Source organism: Charadrius vociferus, unplaced genomic scaffold, assembly GCF_000708025.1.
Source record: "Charadrius vociferus isolate BGI_N301 unplaced genomic scaffold, ASM70802v2 scaffold161, whole genome shotgun sequence".
NCBI lineage: Eukaryota > Metazoa > Chordata > Aves > Charadriiformes > Charadriidae > Charadrius > Charadrius vociferus.
Window position 1 is genome coordinate 4,023,294 of NW_009646928.1, and position 12,291 is coordinate 4,035,584.

The 12,291-nt window shown below is 42.7% G+C and overlaps 1 protein-coding gene across 1 annotated transcript in view; it reads right to left on the reverse strand.

The window, feature by feature from the left end:
* The window catches only part of LOC104294952 (retinol dehydrogenase 7-like), a 9,137-nt gene extending 958 nt beyond the window's left edge, over positions 1-8,179 (reverse strand). Inside the window, exons 1-4 of the mRNA XM_009894646.1 lie at positions 8,138-8,179; positions 3,401-3,731; positions 1,519-1,777; positions 126-289 (exon numbers count right to left, since the gene is read on the reverse strand). Of these exons, the coding sequence (XP_009892948.1) occupies positions 126-289; positions 1,519-1,777; positions 3,401-3,731; positions 8,138-8,179 (796 nt within the window). The remainder of the gene's footprint in view (positions 1-125; positions 290-1,518; positions 1,778-3,400; positions 3,732-8,137) is intronic.
* Positions 8,180-12,291: the final 4,112 nt, after the last annotated feature.

Below are 12,291 nucleotides of genomic sequence, written 5' to 3' on the forward strand. Positions count from 1 at the left end.
CTCGGGTACTGTCCCTGGGCACCGCTTGAAAAGAGCTTGGCTCTGTTGTCTTTACAGCCTCACTTCGTGTATATACATTGATAATACCCCCCCCAGAGCTATCATACAGGCCTTTTTCTACTTACATTCAACAAAGTATTTTTCTCCATAGGAGTCCCTGATCTCAGGAGTCAGTCTGTTCCAAAGTCTTAAGAGGTCTCTCTCGATGACATCTGAATTAACTATTCCTGTCTTAAGGAAACCATGCTCAACAATGCTTACTTTCACTCCAAAATGCTGCATCTCTACCCTAGAAGAAAAAAACCCAGTAACCATCCCTGACCACCCAATAACAGCATAACCATTAAATATAAGTAAGTTGAAAGTCTGTCACATAAATGAATATTTGAGACTTTCATTCTTATCTTCAAATGTTAGAATAACTAGCTTCATAGCAGCATACCAGTCCTGTAAAAGCGTAGCAGGCAATTAACTTGCAGGAAAAAAAAAAAGCAGTACCAGGTAGATTCACAGCTTTCTGTGTAGTTTATGTTGGACTGATGCAAAGGATGTGGCAGCCAGCTGCATCTTAGCCATGTATTGTCAAACTAAAACTTTTGACTATTTCAAATATTGTGGTATCGTTTCAGCTTCCAGCAGGAGCAGATTATTAAAGTGCCTGGAAAAATGCGAGCAAAAATTTTCAATTGGATTAGAAGTTTATTCGCCATCGTATGGTTAAATGGCTATGGTTAAGTGAGTAAACGTAAGTGCAATAAAGGTTAGTGTGTTTCCTGGTAGCGTGGTTCCCTCTATGTAATTTTGAGTTGCAGTGCAATTCCTTTGGGATGACAATGGCCTGTTTGTCTCGCTGGGCTGCTGAAGAGACCCAGGCAGCTACGTTCCAAAGTGTGCAAAGGAATGGACCATGAGTACATTAGCCGTTAATTTGTATTATATTTCCTCGGGGCATATACTTTCTTTAAATAAGCATTCATAATGGTTTGCAACCAGCTTTCCTAGTCCTTGTGAAGACTTGACTCGCTGGGCTAGGCCTTAGCTTTCTCAAGGCAGTACAACACAACTGGCTTCAGTGAAGGGTGCTCAGCTTAACAATTTTCTGAAGCTATGAGTACCTTTGGTAAGGTGGTTGCTGCCTGGAATTGCCCAGCTCAGATTGTTGTGGAGCATTAGAGCAAAATAAAATGGGTTATAAATGGGCAAGTACAACGAAGTACAACTCTGGGTGTCTGACCAGGCTATACTGTTGATTTACTTTAGTGTATGCAGTGGATTCCCATGCCCAAAATCTGCATGCTAGCCGTTTGTCCGGAGTATGACAACTTTGCCCAGTGCAGTTGCCTGGTGGGTCTGCTCATAGTACTGGAGATTGAAATCCCAAACAAGTGGGATTTTTTTCCTTTCCCCCTTTTGGCAAGACTTCCAGAGAGAAAACGAGAGGGGCAAACATGCAGTCACCCTTCCTCAGCACATCCGGAATCTGTTCTTGGATTCATGCATGTATTTCTAGCTACTCACCGTAAGATGTCAGAGAAAGCTTCCATGCCCCATTTGGACAGGCTGTAGCCACCCCCTACAAAAGCCATGAGACCTTTGGCATTAGCTACATTAACTACTCTTCCCTCAGCTTTTTTCAGAAGTGGCAGAAGCTTCAGTGTGATTTCAATCAGTCCCAGCAGACTAACATCCAGCACTGAGTGGAAGTCTTCAATCCTCAGCCAGTCAGTGGGTGCTACAGGTGCTGGTCCTTCAGCATTGCTCACCAAGCCAAAAAGCCCTAAGAGGATTACAAAACCATTTATTTCAGTATGTGGCAATATCTTACCCTAGAGCTTCATACGTAGCATTGGGAAGCAAGCACACAGACTGCAAAAACTTCAGTAAGATGAATACAGTTGTCTGGGGTTTGCTTGTAAGATCTACTCTGTACACCTGGCAAAATTTGCTGAAGGCCTTAGGCAATAACTCTAAAAGAGCACGGGTAAAGTATAAAAGGAAAACTATTTCTATTGGAGATGCGGGCCACCATACTAGGCTTTATTATCCAGATCTGCTCAAGTATGCCGGCTCCTAATAAGCACTCACATTCTTGTGAAAATCAAATAGTCTACATAAAAGTGGAGAGACTGATTTTTCTGGGTTGGGGTCTAAAGGTCTGAACCAGATGTGCAGAATGAGTCAATGCTTTTAAAAATATTAGCTTAATCCTGTGTATTGATAATGCTGCTTTACTACCTTATAAATTACTTGAGAAACTTTAGATAAATAGTGACGCTTCCAAGAGTTTGCTGAGGACAGCCTGTGCCCGAAGGGAGAGGCTGAAAGTCCAGCACTCAGCCTTCATAAAGAGTTTCTCAGACTGAGGTGACAGCATTAGCAGTGGTTACCCCAACAGCAAACGTGGGGCTTTTCACAAGCTGGAAGCAGTGGCCTGCTGGAGGAGGTAAGTGCTAATGATTATGTTGTCCTTGCCCTCAATCACTGCATTAAAGAATGGTCTGGAACCCTCATTATGGGGCCAACTGTGTTTTACAAGCTTTGAGGAGAAAGTCCTACTGGTAGAAGATATGTGTTTTGCTGTTTTAGCTAGTTAATTAAATAATAAGCCTATTGCATACTTGGTATAACTGTGTGTTACAGCTGGTAGTTGCAGTGCTGTGGTCCCCTTTGGCGGCCCTTAATGTCTAGTCTGAGCTATCGATACTGAGAAAGAAACGTGTATCGCCATGGTTGAATATATTTACCACACAGATCTTTTTTATCACCCCTTCCAGAAGCAATAGTTAAGTCTTGTTTTTTAACTCAGCTCATAGGTATCCAAAGACAAACTCTTCCTCTTTTAGACATGTGTTCAGAGGTGTATGATAGTAGTGAGAGCCACCTATGTAGTAACTCTAAGAAAACTGGCTGAAACGGCAAGTGTTTAACTGTTAGTGCAGTTGTTGTTGTGTGCATTGCAAAATTTCAAACTATTCAGTCGTACAAAACCACTCTTCTGCTTACTAGGGGAGGGCTGAAGAAGCCCTGCACCAGCCATTTTTAATGGGGTGGGCTGGTTTTGTTGTCAAGAAAGTTCATTCTGATACCAGTTAGCACCTTCCCCCCACTAAGATCCTTCAACTGCACCAAAAAGAGTCTGAAAAACACAACTGGTAATTAACTGGTTTTAACAGATAAACCAGATTTTTAGGCACCCTGTCGGTGAAAGCAAGGGGAAGCCCAAAAGCATTGCTGGAGAGAATCTCTTTGAACTGAGAAATGAAAGAACTGAAGAGTGAACGTGTTTCATCAGGAAGATGAACAATGCCTCTGCAGAGGGTGGAGAGGCACCAGAACTTTTAGTTAGACCGGATTTGGTTATACCGAATCATTTGTTCCGGGAAATTACCTTGCCACTTACCCTTGCCAGCTGTCTCTTTGGTCACAACCACAACAGCCTTGGCAATGCTGTTGGAGTCAGCTAAGTTCAGGTTCACTGTCTTCAGTGAGAGTGAGGAGCACAAGCGTAGCTCTTGGCCTCCTTTTTCTGTGGCACATGCAGCAATGACACAAAATCCCCTTTTGTCAAGCCATTTAGCCAGTGACTTTCCAAGTCCGGTGTCACAGTCTGTTATGAAGACGTGCTTTCCCCTCAGGTTTCTCACTCTGTGACCGTCTCTGATGAGCCAGTAAATGATAAGAGAAAGTATGGAAGCCAATATTGCGATGTTCAGTGAGTCTGAAAGTGAGAGCTGCAAGCAAATAAATTAATGATCTAGAAATGCAATGAAGCAAATGTACTCAGCCAACCCCCCAACCTCCTCAGACACAGTTCCTGTGAGGGGCGTTATTTCTGGTTGCAGCCCTTCCAGCTCTCTCTAATTTAGGGGAGAGCAGGGGTGGAAGCTTTAGCACAATGTGATCAGGATCCATGAATAATACGTGTCTTGGCAAAACCTTCCCTATCCTCCTTTTCAACAGATTTCCACTGTTTTCAGGCTTTGCTGACCAACCTTTCTAGGCAGTCCTGTCCTTTCAGGATGTTTCAGACTGAAAGGAATGACTGCGTCACTTCTCACAGTCGCGTCTGGGGTTTTTTGTGCGGACAGTGGTGATTATTTGTGCTAATACTGGAGAGAGGAATTCCTCTGGGAAGAAGGACGATTCTCTTTGACTGCCTGTATGATGCCACCCAGGCTGCTCTTCTAATCTGTAGCACGGAAGCAGAGTGACCCTAAGAACAACCAGAAAAGCCTAAGTTGTAGTGGTGGGTCTGATGACTAATTTGTTGTGTGACTCGTGTTGTGTGACGGTGAGTGATCTGCTCTCTGCCCCTTAGACAAGGTAGAATTTGGGGCAGTGCCTGAGTCTTCTGTCTCGTTCCTCATTGCCTGTTTAGCACTGATAGACAGCACAGTAGAATATATTATACAGAAAGTGTGTTTGTATTAGGAAATGGGGAAATGCATGGAGATCTTACCCTTAAAAAAAAAAGCACTGAGGGAATACAAGGTTTCCTAACTCTACTGGGAAGGGTAGTGTTTGCTTATTACAAAAGTTTTTATTATTGTAGAATACAGTTCTTGCCATCTAAAATCTTTATGATTGATTACTGTTTTTCTATTTGTATTTTTTTGTTTGTGCAAGAATTAAACCAAAATAATTCATTAAAATCAATATTTATGGGAAGGCTGGTACGCATTTTCCAGACATCCTGTTAAAGAGAAACTTTTTTACAGCTGCTAAGCAGTCACCTAGGCTCTAGTTACCTACTTAGGTGTAGAGGTGCAGACATCTGGCCTTTAAAATGTGATTGTATTCAAAGAATGAAGTGATACTTTAAAAAAAAAAAAAGGAATTTGTGATTATTTTTACATCCCAAAAGTGCTCAAAGAGGAAGGGGTCTGTCTTCTCTAACTCCAAGCTCTCTGAAGTTAAGCATTCATTTGACTGATTTTGTGTAACATCCTTGCTACCTTAAGACATAAATATTAAAGGAAGCCCAATGTATTAGGCCTGGTTGCTAGACCCCATCTGGTGTTCTTGTTCGTGGAGTGATTTGGGTTTCTTCTGATTCTAAATTTTGCTGTCACCTCACCAAATAGGAATGGAAGGAATGTCAGAATTTGATAGTGAATGAATGTTGGACTGTCATTAAATAATTAAGTCAGTCACATAGCTGATAAAAGATAACAAGTGACAACATTCATTGCTACTTAATGATCTTATTTTACATAGTTGGGTGTCTCAGTAGCCATCAATTTGGACTTCTGAGCTACTGGTTAATGCTCTCTGATTTTAGGATGTTAAGAAAATATATACAGATAAGAGTTTGCTTCTCCTTCCACTGCAATCTACAGGGAGGCTCCAACTGAATTTTGGGGGTTTTAGTTTGGTCCCTGGGCTGCGCTAATTATTTTAGCAGCACATCTCACTGTTGTTTTGTGACTGATGTAATTGGCCCTCTATCTAGTTCAGGTACTTCACTTAGATACTTGGCTTTTTTGCTGTGAATGTCCCTGTTAGGTCTAACAGTGTTCCTCAATGTGTGCACTTTGGAATCATCTTTGTAATGTTTCACTGAGTTGGTGACATTTATTTTCTGAGCGAACTCACAGAGTGTGCTCTGACAAAGTGCCATTAATACTGTGTGAGAGAGCTCAGGCTAATTCAGGCTTCTGTGCTGTAAAATAAAGCCTGAAAACAGGATGTTGAAGCAGCCGATCATAGATATGCGCAGTCCATTTGCAACGACGTGCCAGTCATTGACATTTCTTTTGACTGCTGATTTAGAATTTGGAGCCGAGCTAGACACAGAGAGAGAGAGGAGTTGCTACCAGCAAGCTCTTGTAACCCTGGGCCAATAAATCTTAGCAAGCTAGCACTGTGATATAGCATTTTAAGACTCAATTTGCCTTTTTCCCAATACAAAATTAAATGAAATAACTAGAGAATTGGGGAAAAGATTAACCTAATATGAAACAGGAGCTGTAAATTCCACCTTCCTTGGCTGTGCTGTAGGGAGGAAGCAGTGGGCAGTGAGCTTGCACTACTGGAAAGCAAGTTAAATTTGAAACTGGGCTCTGTGGAGAAGTCCTGGAGTGTCTGAACAGGATGCCTACTTGGCTCCTATAAGAGAAATGCCTGGGACTGCTCTGGTTAGTGTTAGTCCCTGTGTTTAGGTAGCAATAATTGACACGAAAGCGTTGTAAGACAAGGGGCTCCGGGGGCAACAGTTGAGGGCAGCACTGTGTGTGGGGCCTCCACTGCTCCTCTCTCCCCTATCAGCCCCAGGCCAGTGTTCCTAAGCCTGTAATCCCTAACCACCTAGTTCTCCTGAGTACCAGTGCTCATTCTCCAATAACACATGGACATTCGGTGCTCAACACCACGGCGAGTTTTGCTCTGCTGGAGTCTTCTGCCAGTATTTATTGTGCTAGATGATGTCATTGCTGCTGGAAGGAGTCTGGGGTCGTAATCAAAGGAAACAGTTTCAGCTAAAGGTTTCTTCCAAGAAAATAGTCTAGTTCTGTGAATGTACAATGTTACGCAAAATTTGGTAATTGTGGAGAACTAAAAAAGCCACTTGTCTTCCAGGGGCATATCGATTTCGAAATAGCTGCCTGGAGTGGCAAAGTGTGTGTTTCCAGAGAAAAGGTCAGCATGATATTTCAAGAGTATTGATGTATCTTCATAAATATTGAATTCTGATTACTAATGTAGCCAGTAAATAGCTAAAGGCAAATTCTCCTTTCCATTAAAACTTTGATATTTGCCTGGCAAATTGAGAACTCTTGGGATAGAGCTTGGCTTCTTACGCCTAGACAAGTGCCATTGTAAAAGCAATTGATTTTAGAGAAAAGCAGCGTGACTACACCAAGACCCCTTTAAAATCCTTATACAACTGCAAAATACAGCATCGCTCTGCTTCTCTGCACTAAAGGAAACTGAAGCACATAGACCATATTGAAGAGGGATGTTACTGTTTTACTCCCACAGCAAGTTTTCTTTGGTAGTTGTGCCAAAGAACCTCAGGTTGGAGTGAGGTTTGGGGTCTGGGTGTGCTTTGGATTCCTTCATCTGCCACTGTGCTGGCAGTGCAAACCTCCAGAAGTCAGTCTACCATGGGTTAGAGTGACCTGCCAGGCATATGAGGAACAGTGGCCAAGGGGAATTTAGGGACTGGGGTTCTTCAGAAACAGTACTCACGTAGCACTCAGTGGAAGGTTTAGATGTATCAGACAACGCTCTGACAGGTCACCCAACAGCTCTCCAGAGTCAAGGAAGTGCAAACTTTAATGATCAGTTATCCTGCCAGAACTACAAAACCCCTGGTCTTCAGTTAACAAATTGAACAAATATGCAGGCACAAACACATCGTGTTTCTCACTCTTAGGTGAGCTATTCCTGCATGTGCAGGGCTCTGCACTTTTGTACCATGGAAAAGGAGTGTTTTTTCGTATGCTGTGTAAAAATGTCAGTGTGGTAATTCAGTTTGGTGGTCAGCAGAAAACTTAAGATCTTCATTAATTAATATGTTACCTTAAAAGAAGTACATCTCCAAACTCTCCTACTCAGCATTTTGCAGGGAGATGATTGTAGACCAGTACAATGGTAGCTGATTTCTTGGCATGATTGTATCTTTCCTTGTATTGCTTGCACTTCATAATTTTACCACAGCATCAGTAAAAGACCCAGGAAAATGAGACCCTGTAAACTATTACGTGACCGAGCCAGTAATTAAAAATGAAGGAGTAGTGAAAAATTCCAGATGTTTTGAAGACTGTTTCTGAGTTAGCATTTTATTCAGACCCTGTAGGTGCTTAGATAAGCAACAATTGTTAAAATCACTCTAGAAAGGAAGGGGCTGCATGTTGTCTTGTCTGTGCACTCAAAACCAAGAGTTTAGTTCATTCTCTTAGCTATTCTGCAAATACATGTAACGGGTACTGCTCACTATAACAATAGACACAATTTCTGCTTTTGTGCTGGTACTCACATTCTGGAGAGACATCTGCAAGCTCAGTCTATACCTCCAGGTGCTCACGCGTTGCCTTTGCCAGTTATTTCCAGTGTCAGAACATAGAAGCTGCCAAAGTCAAACTCATAAGCTTGAGCACCAATACCCACACGGTGACAGTTTCTGGAAAAGTCTCACTGTAAGTTCTGTGTCTGGAGGTGCTTTCTGATCACTGTACATCGGCTGACAAGCACAGCCCCTCTCCCTGCTGTTGATAATCACTTGCACTGTGATGCTTCTACCTTAGGGACTTCATTGGTATTAATCTTCTGTATATACCCCATGCCTGCCTGTCCTACCTATGTTGAGTAAGCATTGCTGGCTATATATAGTAATTGACAGAGCCTGGGGGACTGTCAAGACTCGTTAGCGAGAACTAATCTGCTAAACTGGGAAGGACTGATCTGTGCTTCCTCTTGAAACCAGCAGGAGTCTTTCCATTGATTTAACAGGGCTTGGTTCAAACCTCCACCTTTTCTCCTGCACATGAGCGAGTTATTATTGACATGACTTAATCTTTTAAGATACATCCCTGTGTGTGAAAACTTTCAGGGATGAAATTATTTTTTCTAGTCTAGAGGCAGCTTTTTGAAACTAGAAACAAAACAATTGCCTGAGTAACTAAGCAGTGTTTTTCAAATAAATGCTGAAATTCTACAAACAGTCCAAACAGAAGCTCTACAGTTTGCATGGGAAAAGACTAACATGACTGCTAGGCTGCTTGTTTGTTTGCTACCTGGCGCAGAGTTTGCTGGGAACTTCTGATCCTGCTCTGAGTGCTATTGCATAAAAATGTAAGCAGGACTCCAGTCTTCACACCTCCCCTTTCACAGCACTGTGCGGTGCTGGATGCTGCAGGAAGCAAGGCGGCTTGGGCAAAGACCATTTTCAACAGCAGAATGAATGAATAAGCTTTTTATGAAAACTGATTAGAAACTAACTGAATGGGAAGGAAATTAAAACGGGAAACCAAACAAGGTGGAAGGATGGAGCTGGAATCGATCTGGCCCCATTCACTTGAGCGGACCGTGGCAATGGCAGTCTGTCCCAGACTGACCAGTGACCCCTGTCTGGCAGCTTCCGGCCAGGAGCTGTGGTTGTTAGTTCATCCTCTGCTTCATGGGCAGCTCTTCCCCCTCCAGTTTCTCTCCCTGCTCATTTTGGCTTGGGCCTTGAAATTCTTGCTTCTTTTGCCACTCCGAGTGCCACACCAGCCTGGGCTGTGGTGTTGGTTGTTACTGCGCTTTCAGCACGCTCAGGGCAGTCAGGAGATGTGTGCAGCTCGCTGGAGATTTGGTGGTCCAGCAGGTGGCTGGCAGAGATTTCCTCTTCAGCACACGCCTGGCAGACGTGCCTGCTGCGCCTGCCTCCTCCTGATTCAAATGACAGGCTCTACAGTGTGGTTGAAATGACCACAGAACAGCACTCCACCAGCACGCAAAGTCCCTTGCAGGGGAACATTTCTCCAGTAGTGACAGGTCAGGAATCCTGTTATTGTAGGTACCAATCCTTTGCCACACAAATGTAGGAGAGAAAATATAAAAGGAGTTTCTCTTTCTCTACTGGTGATTTTTTTTCTCAGCAAACTGCTTTTGAACTGTAGAAACTAATTTCAGAAAGCTGAATAGATTCTGCTTAGCATCTCAGAAAACATTGAAATGGGGAATTTTTCCAATAAGTTCCCTTTCTCACAGAGCATCCTCCGACTTACTCAGAGTGCAGCATGAGAGGGAACGTCATGGAAGAGAAACCACATAAGCAAAATGTGAGCTCCATATGTAGCTTTCCGTTAGAGAGCTTGGCATTAGACAGTCTTTCATCTGCAGAAAGCAGCACTTTACTGTCTGATTTCCCATTGACTCCCTAGTTGTATTTCGTAATGAGATTCCCTGACTCCTAGAAAGGACGTGGAAAAATTACCCTGCTTGAAACATAACACTGGGGAAGGAAATTCAGTTCTCAAGTGAAAAGCAAGAAGCTAACGTTATTCCTGCTGGACATGTGGCGGACCTGCTGGACATGTGGAGGTTTTGAAGCTCATGTTTGTGTGCTGGCTTTAACAAGCTAACCGAAGTGAGGTCCCATGGGTGCCGTCCCCCAGGACGTTCTGACCTTGTGGAAGTCATGGATCTTCTCCTGAACAAGTCCCTTCTAGTCCCTAAAAATATATGGCTAAATATTCACGTGCCAGTCTTGTGAGCAGGACAGGTTTTGACAGCCATAGCAGAGCACACTGTGGTTTGCTTATTTCCAGAAGTCACTGGCTTTTGTTGCTGGCATCTGAGTAAACAAGGCATCTGCTTCCAGGAGAGAAAACACCAGCAGAATCTGGCCCTCCATACAGTGAGAAGTAATACATTGAGCAGTTGATATTTTTCATGCATTTCTAATTTAAAGTATGTATATACAGCTAGTGTGTCCTGTTCCAAATTCTGTTTGTATTTTCCTTTAAATGTTAACTTTTGCAGTGCTAGGGTCTCTCAGCAACTGACAGTATATTTGTGGTCTGACAGGGACTGAATTGAACCAGCCAAACTGTAATTTCTACAGATAAAGATTTAGAGTAGGTGGTGTCATTTCATACTTTCTTTGTTTCCCTAATAACCTTTGGCTGAGTAATCTTGGGGTGGGGGGGAAGCTTTATCTTCTGGAAAGGCTGTATGTGAAGTGACACCAGGGCTGTCTGCTAATATCAGAGAACAAGATTCACATCCCTAGGGCCCGGTGCTGCCCGCTGTCAGGAGTCAAGAATTTCACTGACTGGGATGGACTGATCTCTTGCCTGGAAAACTAACAGCTTGTGCAGATTGGGACAGGGAAGCTGCTAGCTCACTATACAGCCACACAGCAGCCTTCAGATTAAATGTTAAATAAAGAATACGTGTTCTTTCTGTCACTTTTATTGACACAAAGTTGGTTTTAAAAGAAAATCTACTACAGCAATGCCTTCAATACCTTAGTAAGAGTAGCCAGTTGACAGGTATCCACCTCAAACCTGCTCTGGAAGGAATAACTTTTTTAGATTACTGAGATATAAATTAAATGACCCCACTAAAGCCTAAGCATAAGCTGCACTAAGAAAAGTAGAAATGATATTTTGCAAGTTCCAAAGAAACTAAATTGAAAACCAGCTCTATTTGCGTAGCCACCAGGTAACTTGCTCTTTAGCCCGGTCATGTCACAGCAAATTCACCATCACGAGGAAAGCATTTGTTTCATCGCTGAGTAGTTTCCATGGCAGTGGGAAATGGCTTCCTGAGCAATGCGCAGTTACAGATGCGATGTGGGGTCTCTGCAGTTCTCAAGCACTTTGCCATAATTAATTCCAGTGGAGCTGGGTCTTAACAGGCACTTGTGTCAGGAATTGAACAAGAGCAGCACCTCTCCACAGGGATTACTCAACATCTCACAAAATACAGGGCTTTTATTTTTATGCCAAGAAATAGCTCCCAGACTTGAAGTCTTGTAAGCTCAGAATTTTCTTTTATTAAAAAAAACCACCTTAGCTCTTCACTAGCTTAGTTGCAGGTATCGGGCCCATATAATTGGATCCACAGGCTACATTCATAGCCTGTCTGGATCCTTTACAACAGAGGGATAGAGCTGGACTTTAGAGATCCTCAGGGTTTAGCATGGTGACAGGGAAAATGCTTCACCTAAGCCTTGCAAAGTCCTGAGAGTGGAAAGGGGTGTGAATCCCAACCAGCGCAACGATTTGGCCACTTTATTTTGCTCTCTCTCCAGCTACGACTGTACCAAGGAAAGGCAAACACAGTTTCCTTGGCCTCAAAACCGAATAGGAGTGACTACTAAAGAAAGCAGTATCAGAAAGAGGATTTTCTGCCCTTCTTCCTAATTTATATTGCAAGAGTTCACTTCTCCCAGAGGAAGGCCATGTTTCCATTCCCAATTCTGCCTGAGATGACTGAACCTTTCCTGCTCTAGGGACTTAAGGCCACATTCCTTATTTTCCTGGGCTATTTTTGTGTTACAGATCTTTGTGAAAACTAGAGCCTCCAAGTGTTCTCAAACTGAGAACCTTAAAGGTGGAAGAACTGAAAAAGTACAGTAATTTCTGAAAGTTTAATAATTCCTTTGTTCTTTCTGGTTTGCACTTTAAAAATGAAATAATGTATTTTTTTTAATAGTAGAAGATATTGGAGAAATAGATATATTTCTTACATTTATATGGAATGCGTGTGTATTTCATGTGTAGTTTGTATCATGCTGATAGAAAGGACGGATCTTATAGAATCAGCCTTGTCTGTAGTGGGAGATATATTGGCAAATAT